Source organism: Acanthopagrus latus, chromosome 14 (genome assembly GCF_904848185.1).
Source record: "Acanthopagrus latus isolate v.2019 chromosome 14, fAcaLat1.1, whole genome shotgun sequence".
NCBI classification, from domain to species: Eukaryota; Metazoa; Chordata; class Actinopteri; order Spariformes; family Sparidae; genus Acanthopagrus; species Acanthopagrus latus.
Window position 1 is genome coordinate 18624531 of NC_051052.1, and position 25517 is coordinate 18650047.

General features: G+C 40.1%; 2 protein-coding genes and 2 long non-coding RNA genes across 12 annotated transcripts in view; 3 read left to right on the forward strand and 1 right to left on the reverse strand.

Moving 5' to 3' along the window:
- Positions 1-25517, forward strand: part of LOC119032215 — a 1052400-nt gene that overhangs the window by 844880 nt on the left and 182003 nt on the right. The window lies entirely within an intron of this gene.
- LOC119032201 (apoptosis facilitator Bcl-2-like protein 14) lies at positions 573-5089 on the forward strand. Its single transcript, XM_037121125.1, has 7 exons — positions 573-731; positions 2313-2742; positions 3066-3185; positions 3393-3454; positions 3698-3859; positions 4045-4158; positions 4246-5089. The coding sequence occupies exons 2-7, from the start codon at positions 2322-2324 to the stop codon at positions 4285-4287; spliced, it is 921 nt and encodes a 306-aa protein (XP_036977020.1). The 5' UTR covers positions 573-731; positions 2313-2321; the 3' UTR covers positions 4288-5089.
- Positions 5317-5678, reverse strand: LOC119032216. The gene is made up of 2 exons (XR_005078801.1): positions 5537-5678; positions 5317-5391 (listed from the first exon to the last, which is right to left on the reverse strand). It is a non-coding gene; the product is annotated as an uncharacterized LOC119032216 (long non-coding RNA).
- Positions 5399-23864, forward strand: LOC119032202 (ras association domain-containing protein 5-like). Of its 6 annotated transcripts, none has more exons than XM_037121127.1 (3): positions 5402-6326; positions 16162-16274; positions 23629-23864. In XM_037121127.1, exons 1-3 carry the CDS (start codon positions 5795-5797, stop codon positions 23734-23736), a joined length of 753 nt encoding a protein of 250 aa, XP_036977022.1. In that variant the 5' UTR covers positions 5402-5794; the 3' UTR covers positions 23737-23864. The 6 variants fall into 6 exon arrangements, with proteins under 6 accessions (XP_036977021.1, XP_036977022.1, XP_036977023.1 ...); XM_037121128.1 differs by lacking the exon at positions 23629-23864 and adding an exon at positions 16964-17155; XM_037121129.1 differs by lacking the exon at positions 23629-23864 and adding an exon at positions 16967-17155.

A 25517-nucleotide genomic window follows, 5' to 3' on the forward strand; every position in this document is an offset into this window, starting at 1 on the left:
ATTCACACTTCCTCTTATCTCCTGCCACAGCTCAGTGCCAAAACGCTCTGTTTTAAAGTTCTCCGTCACGACAAGTCAAAACAAAACAAGCTTAACTTTGTTCTGGAAGTTTATTTCTCACCACAAAGAAAAAAAAAACTCCCTCTGTTTACTTTGTGTTGAATGTGAAATGTTTGTGGGAAGAAGATAAAATCTTGAACATACATTTTGAGGCATAATGACGAAGCATACCAGACTGTACAGCTGTAACATGGTTTGATTAATCTTATCATTTTAAAATAAATCCAGTTGAAACTCCCTGTTGTGTGTGTGTGTGTGTGTGTGTTTGTGTGTTTTTGTTTTGTTTTTTGTGGCTCTGTCATTTCTTTCAGTTTCACTTTCCTCTTTGGAAAAGCAGACACATTAATTACATGTAACACTCTGTTGAACTCAGCTCTTACTGTGATCACAATTCTAATCGATGTTTGAATCACTGAATCGATTTTTGAACGGAAAAACTAAACAAAAACTTCAAAACAGAGCAAAAAATTTACTTCGTTGCATTAACAGATAATATTGCATTCGGCCACGTCATCACGCAAAATGTGATGACGTGTGACGCATGCATCCGCATACACCCCGTGTGTACAGTTCAAACCACCGTGCGATCTCAGTTAGTCGTTCACAAACTCGACAGAAGTCGGTCGTTGGAGGACTTAGTGCATTTTACCGGCTTTATAATCACTCGGACTGTAAGTACTCGTGATTTTCTCTTTTTATAAATACTGTACACAGACGATTTAGCTGTTGACAAGAGGTGTAAAGTGTGTTTTGGTGTTTTTTGCAGATGAGTTAAGTTACGGTTTGAATGGCAAAAGTTGAGCTGAACTAGTTTACGACTTGCTTACTTGTTGAAACAACGTTTGAATAAAGTTAGAAAAGTTCTGATAATGTTCCGGTTCAGTTTACAACTCTTTCAGAGCCAACCAACCGACAGGAAACCAACCGTTAACGTTTCAAACGCCGGGTTTTAAACCGTTCGGCCATTTTAGAGCCGTCAAACAAACTAACCGACATATTTGTTTTATGTTCTTTTACGTACTTTGACCTTTTACGGGTAAATAGTCTCTATACAAACTTCTCGAGCTTCGTAGTTCGGCAACATTGGCTTAAATCCAATTTTAAGTTTATTTTCTATTGAGTAAACATGCCATGTAACAGCTAATCGTTTTGGTTTTGTCTTATTTGGTCTTGTGTTTGCGGAAACAGCTGTTTTTATTTGGCTGACCTCTAAACTTAGCTACACATGCCCAGACATGACCCAGATAGTTCCCGCTGTCACACCACCAGAGAGAAGTGTTTACATCCAAGTTATTTACTGAACACGGACTATACTAGGTCAAAAAACAGGTTTTCATCAACAACAAACACGTCAGTTGGAATAAATCAACAAACATTTGACAGTAATTAGGAAAAAATCATTTATTGAGCAAAAACTCCAAACCTAGACTGTTTCCAGATTCTCTAAATGTAAAGCTGTGCTGCTTCTCCCTGTTTTAAAATTATTGCAAATTACATGTTTTAGGGAAGATTTATGCAATCTGAAGAAGTAACGTCTTGTTCTTGGAAAACCTGATTGGCATTATTGCACAATTATCTTACTTTTATAAAGGATAATGATTACTAGGTTGGTCAAATATCAAAGAATAACTTGTTTTGGGCCTAAATATGATCAAAATGGACGTGAAACTGATAAGAAACAGAGTAATAGGAAGAACACATGACCAAAGAATGAATTCACTGAGTCCTATAGGTTGCATTTTTAAATATGCAGTTAACAAAACTCAATTTGCAGCTTACGTATTAAAATAAGGCTTTAACAACAATATTTCGACCGATAAACTGTCAAATTCACTGTCAAAAGTATTCAATCTATGATAACAAAAATACTCCTGACAAGCTTCCAGAATCAAATATTACCTCATCAGACTGCTTGTTTCGTTTGAAAAACAATCCCAGACAAAATCCCAGATGCTCAGTTTATGATAATGAAAAGAGGTAATCTTCACATCTCAGAAGGTGGGACCAGACTGATTATTAATAGACAAACTGTTACGGTTTTATTAAGAAGACAACAGGAAGAAGGACGACACCAGACTGTTGCTGGAAAGTCACGCAAAGCCACGAATATCTGGTCTAAAATAAAAGCTACAAAACGAAAGAAACCACACAGAAGCAATTAACACATCCAAATCCAGATTGACTGCCTTTTTAAGTGACAGTTTCATTTTTAACTTTTGTCATTTTGATGATCTTTCATTTTCAATCAATAGTGAAGCAACATGGCAAACGGTCACGTGACGATCCATGACCCCCTGTCCAACCACAACAACCTCACCAGCAGCACAGACTGCGACCTCAACTCTACCTCAGGTCGGGACAGCATGGGGGACACCGTGGAGCTCCGGCTGATGATGGCCTATGCAGCAAGGAGGCGGCCAAATCGGAAGGTCGAGTCTCCTACACAGGACAGCCCGAGTGCACCAAATGGAGTTGCACATTCAAACGGACCATCGTCACCTCCGACTCCAGACAAGACTGAAGAAGAGGGGGAGGAGACGAAGAAGAAGAAGAGGAGAAAAAAGGGATTTAGAAGTTTGATGAAACTTTTGCCCTGCATCAAACCTCAGACAGACGACAAAGAACTTGCCCAAAGTCCTGAAGACACACCTGATGTCACAACCAGATGTTTAATTATAGAGGGTGAGTGATAAAATATACACAAATACATTCACATCACATTAGGGCTTCAACTACTGGTTCTTTTCATTATTAAATAATCTGAATCATTGTTTTCTCTGTGCAGTAATCACGAAAATAATCATTACTTAATTTACTCAGATTTGTTTTATAGTGATAATGTTTTACCTGAATTCCATCTCCACGCTTTTACTCCTGTGTGACACATTTCCTATTCGCTTCCTGTAAGTCGTGAAAACTTGCTGAGAAAGGTTGACTAAGAAAAGAGCTTGTAACGTGTGTATGTTTATACTCGGTTTAATTTCTCTGGACTTCTGTTTGTTTAGATCCCAAAGATGTCGAAGATGAAGAAAAGGATGAGTTGGAAAAGGTGGCAGAGCGACTGACGGAGATCGCCGATGAAATCCCGTTCACTCCTCCAGAGCTGGAGTCAGATGCACCAGAAGGTGATCCATCAGACCTTTAGTTTTGATTTCCTGCCTACAGAATAAACGCAAATACTTAAACGTTGACATGTTGCGTCTCATGCAGGAACGTTATGATATTCTTCTTCTCATGAGACTTGCTTATATGAGTGTTTTAAGTCTGATCCTGCAAACTTAACCATCGTGTAATCTGTGCTTTAATTGACAAATATGTGTTCTGTTGTGTAGATGAAATGGAGAAAGTGATCGGGCTGCTGCTGAGGGACGCTGGGGACCGACTGAACGAGAGGGTAAACAGCTTCTACTGACAATGATATCACATTTTAACCTCTTATTTATCAGCTACTGGATGTTTATGATCTACAGTAGTAAACATAATTCCTAATTTTCCATAATTATGCTCCAAAAAAACCCAATATTTTCATTCAAAGACATATTTTGGGGTGTGAACTGGTGCCGGTTGTCTCCTCTGTACTGAATTAAATCTGCTTCACTGATGAAACTAAACACAAGATGTTTCTCGTCTCCATCAGGAGCTGAGAGATGCCAACATCGCTGCAGAGCTCTTCTGGAACTACAGTTTCTTTGAGAAGCTAGTAAAGACCCTTCTCATCAGGATGGGCCTCATTAGCCCTGAACCCGACACTCTGGGGCCACAAGCGTCCCCCAAAACCCAGATCGCTGTGACCTGTGAGGTGAGAACAACACAACGGTTTATATGGTTTACTGTTTTTTCTTCTCTCACCTTTTTATTAATCAGCTGTATTAAGCAATCTTGCTGCAGAGATTTGGCTGGAGTATAAGCGGCCTCTGTGAATCATTTCTCTTTATAAAAAGTCTGTTTTGGTTGATAGCTGAACATGTTTCTGTTCTCCGGCAGGTCACCAGTCGACTGTCGGCAGTGAACACGCTGCCCATGAGCCGGATGCTCGATCACGGAGCCAGATATCTGCGGGATCATTATTCATCCTGGGCTCAGCAGGAGGGAGGATATGTACGTCAAACACACACACCTTCTTAAAACTGTCTGCTCTTTGAAGCCTTTTTCAAATGAATGCTGATATTTTCTCGTCTTTCGCAGGAGGACGTTTTTCACAGTGACGATGAAGATGAAGTCCACTGAAACTTGCCACTTTGTTCCTTCAGCTTCACTCGATTCCCCCAGTCTGACTTTAAGTGGAGAGTTGTAGCATCCCACCGTTAGCACACCTCACCTGTACATATGTGTCAACTCTGAAATCACTCTTATCGAGGTGTCACGGGTGCTTCAAGAGCTTTACATTTGGCAGGATCAGCCAGTTCAGTTTACATGCACATGAAACAAGACCTGATGAGCATTAACATGTCTGTATGCATTGTAAGAATATTAAAACGTGATCCTGCCGACTGACATCTTATGTGCTGAAGACTTTCAGGGACCCAGAGCCAAAGAAACAGCAGTTTGTGCCAGTGAACTACAGAATCGTGATTTTAAATTTTGTGATATGAAGCTGCAGAATTCCTGCTGAAGTTTATTAGACAAAAATAATATATTTTTTTAAGATGAATGATTACTGTCAGCATTTGCACTTTTTCAGCAGGGATGGGGCCAAGTCGGTTGTAGTTTTTATTTTATGTAATCGATATAGTTATTCGCTACTATATGATTGTTTTAGTTTTAGTAAATTTAGCTACAACATGAGTATGTGATTAAAAAAATATGCTGTATCTCTGAAGCTCCATGTTTTCTATTTTGTTCTTTATTCTTTCTATTTATAAAAAGATTTGTTATTGCAACTGAATGAAAGAAAAACGGACACTTGATTTACACCACGAGATAAAGTCATAATGTGTCATTGTAAATAATATGATAGTATTAACTACATCATTGCCTTGTATGCAAAAAAAGAAAATGAAATAAAGGCCTTTACTTTTTTACAACGTTACATGCTGTGTGTTGTTGGATTTTGTCCAATAAGAAACTTTAAATGTTAATGGACGGCGCCATCTTGTGGACGGGGGCGGGAAACAACCGCGTCGATAACACAGCAGAACTCCATTTGAATTTTGATGATTTAAATGTTTTTACATTACATATGTTCTAATTACTTTGACAGTTCTTCCTCAATGTGACAAGTAGTCCTATCAGTTGTTGATAAATCCGGCATGAAAATAAAGAGCAACAACAGCACTTTGCTTTATTTGAATCTCAGAGGAAAAAGCTCTGGCATGTCAAGCATCCTGCCACCTGTAAACAAAAGTTTAATTTGATTACATGTGTGTTTTTTTAATGGGTGTAAGTCATGCCGAATTACAGAGGACAGTCCCGTAAATTCAGTGAGTTATTTGAATCGTGTTTGCAAAATGACTGCGGGTAGTTAAAATAGAATAACCTTTAAATCTGCATTTTTCTTTATGGGGTCTGGCGTGTGCTCCCCGGATCATGTCGGCGTTTCTCCCAGTGAAATGAGATCCAACCCGTTCCCCTGCGCACCGACTGCCTCAACCTGCTCACCGACAACAAACACGCACACCTTCAGCACGAGACGTCGGTCGGTGTCATCCGTTCTGACGATGACGTCTCACCTGTCCGTCCAGCAGCTCACACACCTCAACACACTCGTTACGCAGCGGACGGAGGAGTGCGCGTGATGTTTAACGTCGTGCACCAGGGTCGGAAATACGCGCCCACGCGCTCCTCGGTCACGGACGACTCTCCATTAACCGTGCAGACCGTTCACATCCACAAATCCCTCGAGCAACCGGAGGCGACCTGGCCGCCACCGGGCGCCAAGATGCGGATCTCCAAGGCCAGCAAGGGCGCGGTGGTGGTGAGAGCTGTTCGGCGGCATCCGTCTCCTCAGCCGGCCAGCCTGGAGATCCTGGAGGCGGCTTGGAGTGAGAGAGGACACCCGGAGGTGAAACCAGCAGCAGCGGAGGGTTTACAGAGTCCTGAGCCAGAAGCCGCCGGGAACGGGATGGAAGGTCCCGGTGGAGGGCCAGTGAGGAGCCGGAAGAAAGGCTTCAGACCCCCCGATGTGAGGACCATCTTCACCCCCGGAGAGAGGGACCCCAGGGTGAGAGAGGAGTCCGGGGAGGGGCACAACTTCGAGTCTGGAGGCGAGAACACCTGGTGTGACGTGTGCTGCCAGTACATCTTCCAGGAGGGTCTCACCTGTGCAGGTGAGTCTGCAGATTGGGAGTAGAGGGGTGTTGGTGGGTGGGACCCCTGAGCCCCCTCAGAGGGAGTTAAAAGACTCATTTAGGTGTCAAACCTTGTCAGGATGGTCAGATATCAATATAATGTCTCATATGTAATAATAATAATCAGGGGCTCAAAGTTTGACAGTTTTTCATGTCAAAATTCAACAAAATACCATTTTTTTTGTCTCTTTAGACCCGCCCACAAACCACCAGAGTATTATTGGTATTTTCTACAATAAATATCTAATCAATAAGCCTCTAAACCAGAAGAGGAAGTGATGTGACCAATCTAATAATGGATGACCAATCTAATCATGAACAATGTTGGCACCAAAGCTGAAAATGTGACATTTATAAAAATAAATCTCTATCCTCCACAATAGTTAAATACCAGGCACCAAACCAGAATCAAGGGTTTATGATTTGTTGTTCAAACAAATATTAGAATAACAAAAGTAGAATTACAAACAGTAGATGTGTGATTATTTCAAAATGTGCAGAAAATAAAATGGAGTTTGGTTGGTTGCTTCAGCCTTCTAAATGTGAGGATTTGCAGTTTTATATCAACGTAAACTTAATAACTTTAGGTCACAGACTAATGGTCAAACAAAACGAATGAAATTATATAAATGGAAGTAAAGGTAGGGAAGTTTTTCTGTACATTAAAAGCAAATATAAAACTTGCATCTTAAGAATAAAACGGAGTATTTGGGGGTTTATGGCGTCAGACATGAGTCAGAGAGGTCACCTTGCTCTGCTGCACACTCACATCCAGATTAACCTTCTCAGGGAACTCATAAATCATTTAACCAGTTTTAATAAAAGTGTCATCAACATTTCTGGGTAACACAGTTCTGACATGAAGAGGAAACCACATGTTTAAAGCTGGTTTAATGACATAAGTAGGCACGGCTCTGAAACGCAGCCCGGCAGCTGGAATGCTGTCGGTATGCTGACGGACCGGTTCTGGTCTCCTGCAGTACAAATGGTGGACCTCCCTCTGTGTCCACGACTGTCCAACAATAAACAATAGAAACAGGAAACAGAAAAAGACTCTTCTTCCTCGTGTGTTGGCCCCTAACATGGCTGCCATGGTGCTTCTGTTTGTGTCTTCATGGAAATGAGACGTTTTGAATATTCAAACTACTGCTTTTATAAAATCTCATTGTTCTACTTCCCCCTTTTTCTTAACTTGGTTACTGTAAAACATGATTTATATGATTTATATATATCTCAGGGAGGAAACAGGAAAGAAGAATGTCAGACATGCCAAGTTGTTTTCTTTTACAAATAGCTGGAGGGAAAGTCATAACGTGGCCTAACTTTTGAATTAACATTGTTAACATTTCATTGCACGATGTATCAGAAAATAGCTCATACAGAACTTAAACAGTTGTATTAAACTCAAGTGTTTTGCTGCTATAGCCTCAGTTTGTTGTGTTAGCTGATATAAGCTAGATCAGGCTATCAACGTTAGCTATAGTACTTATCCAATTTATCAACTACAACATCAGTGAAGTCAGCTAACGTTAGCTAATGTTAGCTACAATACATATTTACAGTAGAATTAGTAACTAAGACATCAGTGAAGTCAGCTAACATTAGCTACAGTACTTGTACCATAGAATTCATAAACACAAGTAAATTCAGCTAACGTTAGCTAATCTTAGCTACAGTACTTGTACCGTGGAATTCATAAACACAAGTAAATTCAGCAAACGTTAGCTAATGTTAGCTACAATACGTATTTACAGTAGAATTCATAAACATAAATAAATGCAGCTAACGTTAGCTAATGTTAGCTACAATACATATGTACAGTAGAATTCGTAAACATAAATAAATTCAACTAACATTAGCTAATGTAAGCTACGGTATGTATTTACAGTAGAATTCATAACTAAAACATCAATGAAGTCAGCTAACGTTAGCTACAATACTTGTACCGTAGAATTCATAAACAATGTCAATTAACATTACCTAATGTTAGCTACAATATGTATTTACAGTAGAATTCATGACTAAAACATCAGTGAATTCAGGTGTTTTGCTGCTTCAGCCTAAGTTCATTGTGTTAGCTGAAGTAATGTTAGCTAGCGTTAGTTAGCATGCTTTGCATAGATCTATTGCTGCTGTTTTACAGGCATATTGAGACAGATAGCTGACTTCATACTTTTGTTACATGACATTTAAGTGAGTTACAATTAAACATCTAATGTTTTTAATCACAAAATACACTACAAAAACAAACACATCATTGAATAAACAGTAGGCTATAAACTTGAAACACAAGGACGTGATGAAATGTTTTTGTTTGCATCTGTTTGCAAGGTCAAGAATGAACCTTCAGTAGTACCTGCTTGTTAATAATTAATGTTTGTGCATTTTAGTTTAGATTAATAAGCAACCAGAGCTGAATCCTGTCCATGAATAAGAGGTTTAAAAAACATAAACACTAAAACAAGACTGACACAGATACAAAACATCATCTTCTGACTCTCCGTCCTTCGTCCATTCAGCCTTTTAACCTCGTTATGTTCACAGATAATAGTCGAGCTCTGTGTTTCCCGTCAGTGTTTCCAGCAGTGCTGATGGACTTAGTGTGTGTGTGTGTGTGTGTGTGTTAAGTGTGTGTGTTGATTGTTTCTGCTCATTTAAAAGCCGTTTCCGCAGTTGATTGCCACTCAGGAAGCTGGTGAAAGGCCCATCACTCCGTCTGAACTTTATCAACCTCCCCAAAAGGACAAAAAAATGATTTCAGATAAAAGCTAGAAGGGAAACGTGATCGCTGACGCCCTGCAGCGCTCTGCACGGACTGTCGCTCACCTGGTTCACTTATTAACACACAGAAACAGTCACTTATGAGTTATCTGAGCTGCAGCACCAGAAGCTTTGTTTAACTATTTCTTTTAAGTATTAATTTGTCACGACGCTGAACTTCACCCAGTGTGATGCAGAGTATTCAAATCCTTACTTAAAACCTCTAAAGGGGACTTTTGTGTCGATTCTGGCGCCCCCTGTGGACAAAAGATGACAATAGTGAAACAAATAAAACTTTGTTTCAGTGACATAATGACAGAGCAGCTTAGATTTAATTGATTAAGGACTAAATTTTGGGCTTAAAGTAACTTTTTACAGTTTGTGTCAGCGCTCTCTTGTGGACAGCCTGTTTGTATATAATGGAAGATTTCAAGGGCTCAAACTAAATATGTAAATAAATTATGCATTATCCCTTCAATGAGGTATTCATTAATACAATTATTGACATTTATACATAAAAAAATGATTAAATCTATATTCTTTCATGTTTTATTTATTCCTTTAATGCTACAGTTTTATTTTCTGTACATTTTATTTCCCAACATGTCCATGTCCTGCAAAAAACACATGTAATTCTTAACAATAGCAATTTTTAAGCATTGTGACGACATACTTTCAGATAAATCACTGGTTTTTTTTAAAGAATAGATTATTCAGGAGAATTTGCTCACTCTGATTAAATATTTATTTGCTTATTTATTGTCTTAAAACAGCTCAATTTTAATGTTTTGTGCCTAAAAGAACTCTGGTATCAGCCTGTGAGTTATCCGTCAATGTATGTTATACATCGTGTCACTTAGCTTCACGGCTAATTGAGCAAACTTAACATGGAAGCTAGTTTCTACAGCCGGCGTAGAGCATATAGTGAGCAGCAGTTAGATTTGGAGCTACCTTCAAATTCTTGTCGAGCACAAGATGAAAACACAATCAGATATTTGAGTGTATTTGCTCTCTGTGCGATCTGCGATACAACACTTGTTGCTTTTCTGATCGAGAGAGAAACCCGAGTCGTTTGTCTCGGTGAATTAACATAAACCGGACTCGTGTTCACGTTTCAGCATGTTTTCTACTCATGTTGTCTTAAAGTGGGTCAGATGAGCCTGATTACGATTCTCTCTCTCTCTCTCTGTCACTCTCTCTGTGGGTCTCTCGTCCTTTGTCTCGCTCTCCGCCAGCCGAAGTAACAGAAACCCGTCGCAGAGTTCCTGGAAGTCTTTGTCTGATCGGGTCTAGTGTCGCAGCAGAGGGCATCAAAGTGTCTGCAACAGCAACATATAAATATAACTGTACATCAAGTGTTTCTCCTTCATGTTTGATCCTGTCAGCTGTGGTGGAATGTAACTCAGCACATTTAGAGAGTTTCACGCTGGACTGCAGCTCGTGAAGGACGATGGAGGCTCATTTTGAACCAATGTGCAAAATAACAGAGCCGTCTACAGTCTGCCTTCATTGTGTGTGTGTGTGTGTGTGTGTGTGTGTCGTGGAGCCAAACTGTCACAGCGACTGAACAAACAAAGGATGGCAGCTGAAACACACACACACACACACACTTATACACACAAACACAAATGGCGTTCAGTGTGTGTGAGCGGAGGAACAGTTGAGAGCTGACGGAGACGGAGACGCATCATGAGGGATGAATCTGGATTTACTTTAAGTTCTCTCTGGATTTAAATCTGTGTGTGTGTGTGAGCGATGGGCTTTGCCAAAAACTTCGGAAAATCTTTGAGGAGAGTTTCGGGATTTTTCGATCGATTTCCGAAAGTGATGCGACGCTCCGGCCGACTGGAGGTCATCCTGCTGTGGAGGAACTCCGGTGAGACTCGAGCGTTTGTTTCCAGCTTGATTTATTTACTTTCCAGGTTTTTTTTTTTAATGTCTTCAAGAGATGGTGGCGACTCTTCTCTATAATTGTAGGATGAACATATTTCAAAACTGAAGAAAAGGTTTGTTTTGAAGACTTTCATCATGCGTTGAAAGGCCGAAGAAGGTAAAATCTCGTATTTGAGTTTTCCTTCCTCACAGCTGCCAAATATTCCTCGAACACATCTCTCAGAGACTCAAAACTTCATGTAAGTCTCCTTAAAGTTCCTAAAATTACATTCAAGCTTTAAAAAACTCAATTATGACTCTTTAAAGATTCGTTTTCGCTCAATACGACATGATAATCAGAATCTTATTTGCACTTTTCATTGTTCCTCTCCAGTGGAAACGTGTTCAGTCTAATCTGCCGGAGAGGTTCAGGTTCTCCAGTGTCGTCCACATGCATTGTGTCTGCAGCTATTTACAAAGCGTGTGTGTGTGTGTGTGTGTGTGTATGTGTGTGTGTCTAATACGATAATAGTTTTTACTCCCAGCGGCTCAGATTTGATGACACGATAAATCACCTGAGAATGTGTCCGAACATGTCGAGAGCAAGAGCTAAAAGGGGGGAATCAAGAAACACTATAAAGAAACAGAAAAGAACAGATGGCTGCTGTATTTAGCAAACACCTGTCCACACACACACACACACACACACACACACCTGTCTTTGTTTTCTACTGTACAGACATTTACAGCTCACAATCTCTGCTGATGTATTCAAGTAAAGCTCTGACATGTTAGGAAACATATTAAGACAGATCACTTAACAATAAAGCACTTTAAAATCAAACTGATAATATTAATAATTATAGATTTTCCTTCATTGATCCACTGATTGATCTCCTCAGAAGTGTCTCTGTGTGGTTGTTCTGGTCCTCTGCTGCTCGAACCGACTGTAAACCCACCGCGACGTCGTCACCGGCTTCACCGCTCAGAACCAGAAGCTCCGTCCGTGTTTTCTACAGTCTGTGTGGCTGAAACTAATCAAACCCGAGTCAGAATCGAGCGGGTCGAACAGCGGCAGCAGCCACTACATCAGCAGGGTGGACGTGCCAAACGCAGAGGGCAACAACAAAACAAACAAAACAAAGCCGGGGCATCTGGGAAAAAACAGCTGAGCGACTCAACTTTCACCACAACGCAATGCAGCTTCATCAGATATGAGCGCTGTCGTCTGCTGGACTGAATGCACCACAGAGTTATTACCTGTGTGTGGATGTGTTTATGTATTTGTGTTTATTGACTAACGCTACTATACTAATGCTGGAAACAGTATGTTTCTTGCAAACAGCAGATACGTCGACATTTTACATTTCTTTGGGCTCAGTTTTCTATTTTATGTTGCGCTTGTGATTTGGTTCGGTTTCGGTTTGTGGTTGAAAATACCTGTTTTTGTTTCTACAATCAGCTGGAAATTGGTCACGCTTACAGATGTTGAAACGAATTTTAAAACTGTTGTATCTCAGAGCTGTGGATCAGCTGCTGAAGCCGAATGGTGTGTGTGTGTGTGTGTGTGTGTGTGTGTGTTTGTGTGTGTGTGTGTCAGCAGGTGAGTGTGAAGCTTCATTGTGTTTCACTCTGCACACACAGATCTGATTAGAGAGTCGGTGCTGAAATAAGTTTCACACACAGGAGAGGAAAATGTGTGCAGTCTGTCCGGTTTGTGGTTTCCGACCTTTGACCCTCTGATCTGAGATCCTGCCGAACACAGAGACTTTCACAATAAGAGCGTTCTGCTGTGTGGTGATTTACAGGCTGCTGCTGGGTGTAATTCTGACTTAAATTGTTGTTTTGGTCTGTTTTTAGTTGTTTCTTTTATATTTAAAGACTTGAAGTAATGAATATAAATACTGTACCATAGTTCTTGGCGTGTGTGTGTGTGTTTGTGTGTGTGTGTGTGCGCGCGTGTGTGCATGTGTGCGTGTGCGTGTGCGTGTGTGTGTGTGTGTGTGTGTGTGTGTGTCTGACTCTCCTCTGTCAGACTGATTGAGTCTCATCGATCGTTGACGTCTGGGAAAAGCTTTTATCCCTGAGACAGCAGAGAGACAGAAAGAGGGGAGGCAGAGAGAAGAGAAGCTGCCAAAAGAAAGTGATGAGACAGAAACGATGAGATACATCATCTCCTTTAAAATAGCTCGGGTATTCCTCCTCTGGGGACCACGAACGTCAAGGAACAGTAGTGCAGTAGATGATGACGCTAGATAAGAAGTCAGTAAGATTCAACCTGCCTGCAAGAAAACGAACAAAGTTAACCTTGTGCAGGGGCTAAAGGAAAGTAAGAGGGTCACCAATGGTAGTAGGGTTCATCCCCTGGGGATCATAGTCATCTTACATTATGAGCCAATCTAGTACCACGAATGTCTGCAAAAAAACCCAGAAAAGTTAGCATCATGGTGGGGCTAAGGGAAAAGAGGGTTTTCCTCTGGGGATCATGAACGTCAAGGAACAATAGAGGCTAGATAATATGTCAGTAGGATTCAACCTCTTGGCACCATGAATGTCTGCAAAAAAGAGTGGCAAAGGTAGTAAGGTTCTTCCTCTGGAAACTGTAAACATCTTACAAGATGAGTCAATCTAGTACATTTTAGGGTTTGTCCTCTGGGGATCCTGAAAGTCTAACACTTTGAGCCATCTGGTACAGTAAATGTTGAGCAATTTCACTTGATAAATGAAAACCTTGACCTGCTGGTAGCGCTTGATAAAAAGCCCCCAAAGTCACTGAGGTTCAACCTCTGAGGATCATGACTGTCTGTGTGACATTTAGTTAAAAATCGATCAGAAGATTGTTTAGAAACTTACCTCAAAAACAGGAAAGTTAACTTCATAGTGAGGCTACAGGGAAAGTAAGACGATCATGAAATTAAGTGGGAGTCATCCTCTGGGGAACATGAATATCCCAGTCAGGCTGATAGTGACTCTGTGAGTAAATGTGTATTGAATCCAAGAATAAACACTCTGCAGTATGAGCACCATGATGTGATGTGTGGATGTATGAGGCTCTTCCTCTGTGGATCAAGTTCATTGTCAGTGTGGACTGAGATGGACGATAAAAGTGAACGGATGAATGGAGGGTGACACACACACACACACACACACACACACACTAGTCATAACAAGCTACGTAAGAGAGCAAAGAGAAACAGCGGAGAGCGACTGAGTCAGCAGAACCAGCGGCTCCCCTCCTCTCCCGTCTGTGTGTCCATCACACTGTGGCCTCCATTTGACTGTTAAATCACCCACTCAGCACAACAACACACAGACGGGGAAACAGAGCGAGAGATCAGCCATCTGAAGTCTGACAGAGGCTGGATGTAGAGCGGCACACCGGCCGAGAGACACCTGGAAACACTGCAGAAAGAGAGGAGAGAGAGAGAGGAGTGTGTGTGCGTGACGAGGAGGTGATGTGATGTAATAGCGAGGATGTCGAGTCGTGTGTGTCTGAGATGAAGATGGGAGATGGGAGCAGCCATGTGCAAACTGTCGGATAAAGTCGGACAGCACGTGAAGAAGAGGTCGCCAGGTAGGATCGAACACACACACACACACACACACACACACACACACACACAGAGTACATGTAGGTGTTTGCTGGAGTGTGTTTGATCGTGTAATGTTGATTAAAGTGAAGAGAAAGAGCTTCCTCGTCTTCTTCTCTGCGGGTTGATTTAATGGTTGATGGTGCTGCTGGATTCTGGCCAGTGTCAGAGTGTGTGTGTGTGTGTGTGTGTGTGTGTGTGTGTGTGTGTGTGTGTGTGTGTGTGTGTGTGTGTGTGTGATACTCCTGGAGAAGTTAAGTAACTAAGGGATGGCATCATGAACAAAATCAACATCGTGATTGTAACAGTAGAGCTGTAACCAAGGACTCGTTTTCATCTGTAAAAACTTCACTTTGAATTCAGAAAATGGCTGAAAATTGTGAAAAATGTCAACACAAGTCGTCAGATTGATTGTTTTTTCTAACATGCAGTGCTGGAGAAAGTATTCAGATCTTTAAATCAAGAAAAAGTAGCAACAAAATAGTGAAGTAGCATAAAATGGAAATATTCAAGTTAATTACCGTATGTAACATGTTGCTTAAACACGGAACCTGAGTAAATATACTGTAGCTTGTTTTTGCTTCATAAATTATGTTTGTTGTTGGTGAATTTCTTTGTCGCGTGACTGTTTATCCCTTTGAACTTTGAAGGGTCTGTGAAGAGTAGCATCTCTAAACCGCTAATCAAATGTTGTTGTCTCTGAAAATCTGATATTTTGAGCCAATAATTGTCTTTTTTTATTTGAATTTTCCTTGTTTTTTGTTGCTGAAACTGAAGGAACAACTAAATTATAATCGCTCTCTTTTTTTTTTTTTAAATCACAGCGGTTTGATTAACACCTTTGTGATGGAAGTCGACTTGTTAGCTTGTATTAATTTGCCATCATTTCTGTGAACATTTGTTTGTTTTAACTAAATGTATGTGAGTCTAATGTCGTCCTCCATGTTGTCAGTTTGAGTCGGACACAATCAGACATATTTAATTCACAATCACCGGTGCGATACCGACGTCTGTCAGCGTTACTACATCATTACATTGGACCAGAACCGTCTTTGAGCCCAGCGGACAGACGTACAAACACCCGACAACCTGCTCAAACTACTTCTGTGGTCGTTCCTGCTACACGTAGAAGAGAAAAACTCAACAACTAGATTTATTTTGTATGTTTGAAATGAAAATTGTCACATTTAGAAGCTCAAAACGAGGTCAAACCCCCGTGTGACCTCGTTATGAAACATTTTCCTGCTTCGCGTTGTGTCCTTGTCAGAATTTGCATGTTTATGGTTTTAATTTGCAAAAGGGAATTCAGTATCAGAGGACTATTTGCATATACGTTACACACACACACACACACACACACACACACATTGTGTACGGACACACCTGCACGTACCTCTCGTACGACCTCACAGTTCAGCATCTGAAGATTTACACATTTCCTTCTTTCTTGTCTCAATAAAGCCCATTGGAATTTAACTTGAAAGAACATTTAATTGATAAACCTTTCCTGTCTTCTCCCTACGCACTTATTTAACGTTCAAAATCAGAAAAATCGATCAATAAATCTGTTAATCGCTTTGGTTTCTCTGCAGGTTGTAAGTACACGTGTCACACGGCGTGTCGGGACCGAGTGTCACTCGACTGTCAGCCTGCAGCTTCACCTGTCAGCCAGGATCACCTGAACAACAACAACCTGCTGCTCCATGTGAGTACACCGCCTATGTGTGTGTGTGTGTGTGTGTGTGTGTGTGTGTGTGTGTGTGTGTATGTGTATATTCCCTGTTTCTATCTTTACTTTTATTTTATTTATTTGTATGAAGCTGCAGTTAGTGTTGTTCAACTCAGAAACTCTTGTTGATCGAATTATGACTATGATGCATGAATATATATACATTTAATCAGTTTTTATATGATCGTTCAGGCGTTGATATGCGATTTAAAGTTCAATGTGATGCTTTAAATTCTTTTTAAAGACATTTTCCACCCTTAAAAACTTCTGAGAAGTTGTCATGTTTGAACAGTTCTTGACAAAACAGCCACTTAGTGGCTGTTAAAGCGTAAAATCCGGTGGTTGTTCCAAAGCTTTTGACGGTGCTTCTCATGATCTACCTCTGCTGACGGAGTTTAAAATCCTGTTTTTATCCAAACTTTAAATCCATGTTGAGTTAAAGTTCATATTGATATATAATTCTTCACCTCGGATCACAAGTTTACAGAACAAAACCTCAAAGAAGTGCCAAACTGAATATAAAATATGAGCTTTTTATGTTGAATGATCACGTTTACCAGTCAGAATAACAGATGTAGAAAACAGATGTGATATTTATGGTTAAATCTGGTTCTGGATCAGTTTAGTTGGATTATTCTTAACAGTTTACATGTGGTGTCGTACAGCAGTCGCCACACGAGGGCACCGTTGTGTTACGAACATTCAGCCTGATGGCGCCGGCTGTGTTTCAGCGCCACGCCTCCTCGTCTGGTAATATACAGTAAAAATCAATAGAATTACTGTGAATTATTTACTACGTCTTTATAATACTGTTCATTACATATGGCCTGCGAAACCATCAGAACTCTGTTTGAATAAAAGACAATTTCAAGAACATAATATTCAAATTATAAATACGCCTGATTTTCACTTTCTCAGTTGTTTAGATTTGTTGCTTTTATTTGACTGGTGTGATAATAAACAGATGATTTTTGGGCTGTAGTGTGTTGATCAGATGAAACGAGCGACATCAAGTCGTCAAACATCAAGAAAATCAAGAAGAGAAAGTTAAATCAGAAGTAAACAGACATCATGTGATGAACCGTCACAGTGAGATGATAACGTCTGAGCTGTGACACGTGTTTCACTGTGTTTTCTTAAATTCCTTTGAGCTGCGATAAAACATTGGACCCCAATGTCAGCACACACACACACACACACACCCATAATGCATCACTCACCAAGAATGGTGTCTATGTGTGTGTGTGTGTGTGTGTAATTCCTGGAAGACAGCTGGGTGTGTAGCAGGTCTGGTTCATGTTAAGAGTGTTTGTTCAGACCACCAGACTACATTAACATGTCATACAACAACTGGATCTCTGCAGCGCTTCAGCGAGTCCAGAGTTATTTCACCGACAGGAAACAGTTTCAGGATGTGTAACGTGAAAACACTCTCGTACACGTCTGAATCATGAGACTTAAAAAAAAAAAAAAAATGTAGTACAAGATGAGTCAACAAGGGTTTTTGGGGAGAGAAATTAAAGATTGTGATATGAAAATAATACAAAATGGTCGTTTGATGTATATTTAACATCTACCGGTTAACAAAGAATGAGAGATTTTGTCTTTAACATTAACGGAACAAAAACATTTTGACTCTTCTCACTTGTTTGACATGTCAGACGAGAAAAGTGTCATCAGTTTAACGAGAGTTATTGTAGGTTCATGTCATGTTTAGCTTAGCTTAGCACACACACTGGAACCAGAGGGAAACTGTTAGCCTAGCGCAGCCACATTGAAACTAGCTTCAAGAACAAAAAGTGACAGTTATTAGTTATATTAAGGTTGTTATTACTGATATTTATAGATTGAAGCGACATATATTGATGATACTATTGGTTTTTTCAACACATGTGAACTGGCCTGTGATCAGATGTTGATGTGACAGCATTCTTGTCTGTTTTTCTCCTGATATTTATCTTTTAATTCTGTTGTTCCACTGACGTTTGTGATGGTTTTGGTGAGAAGTGATAACTGACGTTACCGATGCTCTTGCATGAGGACACTTTAATCTCTTAAGGTGGAAGTTTTTAGCATGTTAGTGGTGAAATCTTCCAAGAAACACGTTCATTTTAACTTGATGACGAAGCTGCTGGACTGTGAATGTCCATTTTATTTCAGTCTGATGATTAGTTGTAGAAATATTCTGCTCTGGGCTGAAGTTTTGAACAGATGGACTTTCAATATCTCACAGGAGTTCTTGTCATTTTTAAAACATCTGTTTTTCTGGCTCACATGAAGTGAAGCACTGCGGCTGCACTGGTGAGCGAGCCAACGTTCACCACCACCAAATAACGCCAGGCTTAATATTTCCCCTCGTCGCTGAGCTAGAGTCGGGGGTTTGGCTCCACCGTTTGTCAACACTGATGTGGTTCTTTTCACCGAACATGAGGAGGATTAACTCAGCACATTTCACACACACGCACACACACATACTGGGATACTGCTGAGTAGTGCTGAGTTCAGTGTTGTGGGTTTTAGGTTGTGTCAGAAAATACATTTTTTGGTCTGTCTGCAGCTGCATACAGCGGGGTCAGAGTGTGTGTGTGTGTGGTTGCAGATGTCAGTTTGTCTATAGATAAGCATACACATATTCTTAAAAGTACACCAGTAGTATTTTCTCAGCGTTGGGAACTGCTGTTACAGATGCTAAAGATGCTAACGCTGCACATCTATATCAAAATAAAGAGCTAAAAAGCAGCCAAACTGTATTTTTTTTCTCATGAGAATTAGTTCAGGGTGGTTTTGTTAGAAGTGAAATATTCCTGTTTTTGTTCCGTTCAGCTTCTCTCTGTAACTGAAAACAGACACTTTGACACTATTTTCTCATTACGAAAATGCTGAAGTGCCTGAAAGAGCGACTCCGTCAACACAGTTCTCACTGTGTTCCTGTCCGTCTGTGGTTTGCGGTGCAGAAACTGTCTACAAACTGAATGTCAGAGATAATAACTCCATGTGCAGACATAAGACAGTCAGAGACTCTCGCGTCTTTCAGAGAAAGTGATGGAATGGATGCATCTTTGTGTGTTTACACCAGCCTCCCTTTAAAAAAACACAAATTTGAGAGTTTTTGTGTCAGGAGAAACTCTGTGAACTTCATGAAATGCTCTTTACAACAAATTATTAATTATTTGGTCCATCATGTATATTCGGCTAAACTTATATATAGTATATATAGTATTTCTTTATTTGTGTAGAAAAAAATGTCTATGTTTGTCTGAGCGTGCATGTGTATTTGCATGTAGAGAGAGGAACTGAGTTTGAATTAGATGTTAATACCAAACGTGAACAGCCTCTTTGTGTTTTAATGTCAGACACGAACTGTAAAACCCACAGACAGAAATAAATCAGGTCAACAACCATGTGATAACAAGCTAACTAGCCATGTTAGCGGTATGACTCCACCACTTTGATCCAGACTGATGTATAACAACAACTATGGTCTGTGCAAATAATTCACCAGATTATTTTCATCCTAATATTATGATTAAGTTTATTCACTTCCAGGAGCTGCAGATTGAGTCCAGCTGATCGAATTAAACGGTGATTGTGTTAGTGAATCTGCACTGAAAGTTAAATAAAGAGTCTCAATTTGACGTCAAAACTTCAAATTTAATTTCCACTCCAGGTTTAGGTGAGTCACAATCAGCATGAGGTAAATAAGAGACTGACCTACTTCTTCTTCTTCTTCTTCTTCTTCTTCTTCTTCTTCTTCTGCTGCTCCAACACAAACACAGCCACACTGACAGGAGGACTTCCCTGCACTAGTGTTACAGAGTAAATACCTCCATGCTTTGGCCGGCTGCCCCGTGAGTTCGATGTCACTGTGATCGCTGACGCAGGTGTGAGAGTGTCGATCAGTCAGTAATTTAAAGTATCACACACTCAACTCCACCCTGTGTGTCTCCAGACAAAACAACAACTCAGTGACTCACATCCAGCCCAGTGCGATGTCGAGTATTTCTTTGAGCACTGGTTTCATAAAGAAAGTCTAACTGTATGTAAGCTTATGAGAAAAAAACGCCACTTCTCACTTGATTTATTACCTCAGTAAACGGCTTATGAATGAGTTTACGGTCTCAATCTGTAGTTTCGAGTCTTTTTCACACAGAATGACATTCATTTTGTAAATTGAACAGATGATAGTTGGGTTTTTTTTTAGGGAATAAATGCTAAGAAATATTACTTTCAGAATGAGTGATGGGTAATGAGTGATCCATTACCTTTTCCTAGTGGTGAACCGCGAGCTGAGCGTCTGTACAGTATGACTCAGGGTTCATTATCCTCTCCTGTGATTGGTTTGGCTCAAGGGGAGAGGCAGTAAATGACTGACAGAGAGAGAGAGAGAGCGACGAGAGCTGGACATGGAGTCCACTTCCTGTCTGCTGGGAAAGACAAACACGGAGCGGTGAGGGAAAACAAAGAGGGCCGAGGGAGGCAGAATAAATCCGGACGGAGAGGAATGTTCATGTGTTTTCTCTTCGGCTCTAATGGAGACTCATTAACAGCAGCGGGGTCGGAGCCGCTGATGACCGGTGTCACATTAACGACCTGTCAGGAAACCAACAGTTCACAATTAACATCTCCTTTGTTATTGGCAGATCAGGTGCGTTCTTTACAGTATATAACACAGAGTTTTAAGGGTTTAAGGCCTTCAAACATCCTCCGTAAGAGCAGCCGTCCTCCTGATAACAGGTGACGTAACCACCTGAGATATAAACACATCAGCGGTCAGAAGTACGAAGAGCGTACAAAGTGAAACCATCAACAAGACGTCAGATATCAGTCGCACCGCAGAGGAAGGTCCGATTCTGACCCGACACAAGAGGAAAGAAAGGAACCGAATAAAAACAGAAGGAGAACGAGGAGAGACATTTTCCCACACTGCAATATGTTTTCTCAGGTTTTTACAGCAGCTTTTCCTTCCTGCGGGTTTCAAGCCGGTGTGTGTTTGTGAGTGTGTGTTGACTGTAGTGTTACCCGCCCTGCGCTAACCTCGCCAATAGCCGTTAATGAGTAACCATAAAACCTCTGAGGGGAAAACACATTAACATTCCTCCTCCTTCTTTTAATCGTACTTTACTCACTAAAAAACATCACCCTGTGCTCTCCATCCTGCTGAGTTTAAAGCAGCTTCGAAAATCTTTTTGGGGGTGAAAAGATTCAGTAAAAATACTAAGTGAGACTATAAATATGATTGTGATAGAAGGAGCTGACAATCATTTTCTATCCCAACGCAGTGAGAGTTAACGGAAGACAGATTTAGGAAATCAAGGGACACTTGAAATATGTGTGAGAATAAATTAATGTGAATATTAATTTGAATGGTTTCCCAAAGAAAACAAGCAAAATATTGAACAGTCGCTTAAGAGATTCATACCCACACACCTAAACAACCTGTGAGTCATGTAACGTTACATACGTTATGTTATTGTAAATTACGTTACGTTACCTTGCATTACCTTATGTTAAGTTACACAACACTATGTTATGTTACCTTGTGCTACGTTACATTATGATGTTACGCTACATTACGTCATTTTACGCTAAATTATGTTACCTTATGTGTTCGTTACGCGCACTTGTTTCATTCTATGTGATAATATTGTGGTCAAAACAGAACTTTCTAGTCAGTTTGGTGCTGGTTTGATCTAAAGATATTATTTGGTGAAACCTTAACGTTAAGTTAAGTTAGATTATGTTACGTTTCGTTGTCTTACATTCAGTCAGTTTCGTGTTAGTTTGCTCTAACCATGTTATTTGGAAATACCTTACATTAAGTTAGATTACATCATGCTACCTTACATTAAGTTACGTTAGTCGGTTTAGTGTTAGTTTGATCTAAAAATATTATTTGGTAATACCTTAATGTTAAGTTAAGTTAGATTATGTTACGTTACGTTGTTTGGAAATACCTCACGTTAAGCCAAGTTACGTTATATGACATTACCATACGTTACCTTACGTTAAGTTACGTGTTAGTTTGATCTAAACATGTTGTTTGGAAATACTTTACATTAAGTTATGTTACTTTACGTTACGTTGCATTTAGTTAAGTTATTCAGTCTGGTGTTGGTTTGATCTAATCATGTCATCTGATGATGTGAAACCTGTTGAAAACTTGTTGGAATTAGTCACACTTGGCTGCTTGTTCCAGATCAGTTTTCAGTTCCTAGAAAGTCGATACTGGGGAGGTTTAATTGTTATTTACTGACAGTAATCCATCAACAGAGGGTGAGTCAGCATTAGATAACGGTCTCACACTGATCCAGATTTGAACTCGTCGTCGTCTCTGAAATGTCTCTGCTTGTTCATCTGTGTTGTTTTGTGTGTGATGAGATATAAATAAACACGTTTAACAGTTATAAATATTTGGAAAGTATGAAGCGTCGAGGCACCAAAACATGGAGACTGAGCAAAACTACTGGGGTGGGTCGCGCACACACACACACACACACACACACACACACACACACACACACTAAGGCTAAAACCCATAACTGGAGCCACTAAATCATTTGGGACTTTAAAGACAAGCACACACACATAGAATGTTATCCTAGATGGTTCACCTCCACACAACCTTACAACACACACACACACACACACACACACACACACAACACACACACAGTTTTACTGCCACAGTGTTACTGCTCTCAATAAAAAGTCAGAGTTCAGGTCGGTTCAGTTCAGAAGGTTATTGTTTCCTTTTGTTCTTTTAAAACATGCCGATATTTTTGAACGATTGATTTTCGTGTTGTTACATTTTAAAGGAGTAGTTCAACATTTTGGAAAATACTCTTATTGGGGCGGTTTATTGGGACAAGTTAGATCAAACTCAAAATCACTGACATGATGACTGACGTGTTATCAATCTTTTTATCCAACTCGCTGCTAAAAAAGCAAATAATCAAAATGTCAGACTGTTCCTTTAATGATAAGACTAACTTCCACCGGTTAAGGTTTGACAGATATTTATATTGTGACTGATGCTTGTTTATTTTCTGTTGTTCTAGAACATTTTTGTGTCAGTATAAACAGAAGAATCACAACTTCTGTAGCTTTTCACTGAAGCACCAAACTCAAACGTCGTCCTCGCTGCTGCACACTCATCAATTTTGAATTATGTTTCATTTGAATTCACGTGTCTCAATCTTTTTTACTATCAGACATCTGGTGTCGTTCCGTCCTTCCTGTAAACAAACATCATCACTGTCTGCTTATCGCGCCGCTCTTCCTCTTCGTGTATCTCTCTAAATCTTCCCCTCTCCTCCGTTCCTCTAATCAGGCGCTTATTGTGTTAAAGAAAATACAATCAGGGTGGAGAGTTTACCTGCCGAAACAGAAGAAGGAAATGGAAGAAAAGGGTAAAGAGCTTCAGAACTTGTTGAGATAAAAACAAAAAAAAAAGGAAAATGTTGGTTCTGCAGAAAGAAGACGCAAACAGACAAGCAACTGATTCTCATTCATACGTTGTAATTTAGTAATTTAATGTGCAATTAAACGTCCACAGGATTAAAAACATGTCAGCAACTCTGCAGTTTTTTTGGGTCTTTCAGCTCATTGTTTTGGTTTTACACAGCTTTATTATTTTGGTTTCTCTCCCTCCCCATCACTGTAGTGTCAGAAGACAGATGTTTTTAATGAAAATGTTCTAAAATCTTACTGTTAACCACCTGCCAGCCCAGACAGACAATTATATAAATAAAGTTAACAAAAAAACATCAAAAAAAACAATGTTTAGGAAAGTCCCTTTAACCGGATCCACACCAAAAGTTAATGGGGTCTATTCTGGGATGAGACTCATCCTCAATCTGAGTTTCGTGAGAATCAGTTCAGTAGTTTTTGTGTAATCCTGGTGATAAACCAACAAACCAACAAACGGGCGTAGGCGAAAAACACAACATCCTTGGTGGAGGTAATTATGCTCACAATTGTTAGAATAGACAATATATTTTGGGCCAGAAACTACAGAGTTTTGCATTTAAATTCTTAATGACTTCAGTGGAGTTTTGGAGCCAGCAGAGACCAAAATACACCAAATATGTGAAACCACTGAAAGAGAAAAGAGCGTTCAAGAGGATTAAGTTCCTTCTGAACTGCTTGTGTATTGTTCGTGAGCATTAGAAACAAATGTGGGCAGAAAAACAGAAGCGAAGATCATAAAAACACATGTCAAACACAGACGGACTGCAAACAGGAGCGCAGTTTACAAGTTTCTGCATGAACAGCAAGGATAAACATCAGAAAACCACAAACAGACGGACATAAATTTGAAACAATGAAGTCTGTGAGCTTTGTATTATTGTGTTTTTTTTTGTTTAAAGTAAATCTGTTACAGCTTTTCCCAGGCAGACATGAACCTTGAACCCCCGAGATGCAGAAAACATTCATTTGATGAGCGAACACACAGTTCAGGACCTGTTTTATTGTGAATATTCAGGCTTTTATTTGACGTACTATCACGTTATTGTTCGGACGGACTCGCAGAGACAAAGAGGCCTCAAAGACGGCAGAGGCAGAAACACACAGATGAATTATAGCAGCCACAATAACACTGTAATCTTTGTGGATTGTGAAGGATTAGCTGCTCGGTCAGATGCAGCTCTGACAGACAAAGCTCCCCCATCATCAGCTGCCTGTTGCAGAAACAGGACACCAGCCGACGGATTAGAGACCCAGCAGCAGACGAGTCCCATTGATTTCCTTCATTTTTTTGGCTCCTAACACGTCCCAACATGGATAACGGCGCGGCTAACGCGTTTTATAGCTCGCCAGCTGAGCCCCAGGTCGCCTCTGTCGGGACTCTAATTGACTCTTGTTGTGTTACAGTCGTCGTTCACAGGTTATTAAACCAAATCTGTATTTTTTTGTCCATTAACTGTTAATCAGGGCACTTTAAAAAAAGGGTAATACCCAAAAATGTAGATAATAATCAGCCAAATATCAGAAACGTACAGTTCATCTTTCCTTTTGGACAGAACCTCATAGAGAAATCACTACTTTTAGGCAAAGAAGAGTTGTGAAACTGTTCTCTGTCCACTTTAAAATGCCAAATTGATTGATATTGTTTATCGTTCCTCTTCTCTTTGGGGTTTTGACAAACATTTCTTTCTGCCTCAGCAGACTAAACCTCCCAAACATTTCCCTGCGATCACATATTTTGAGGTCTCACTG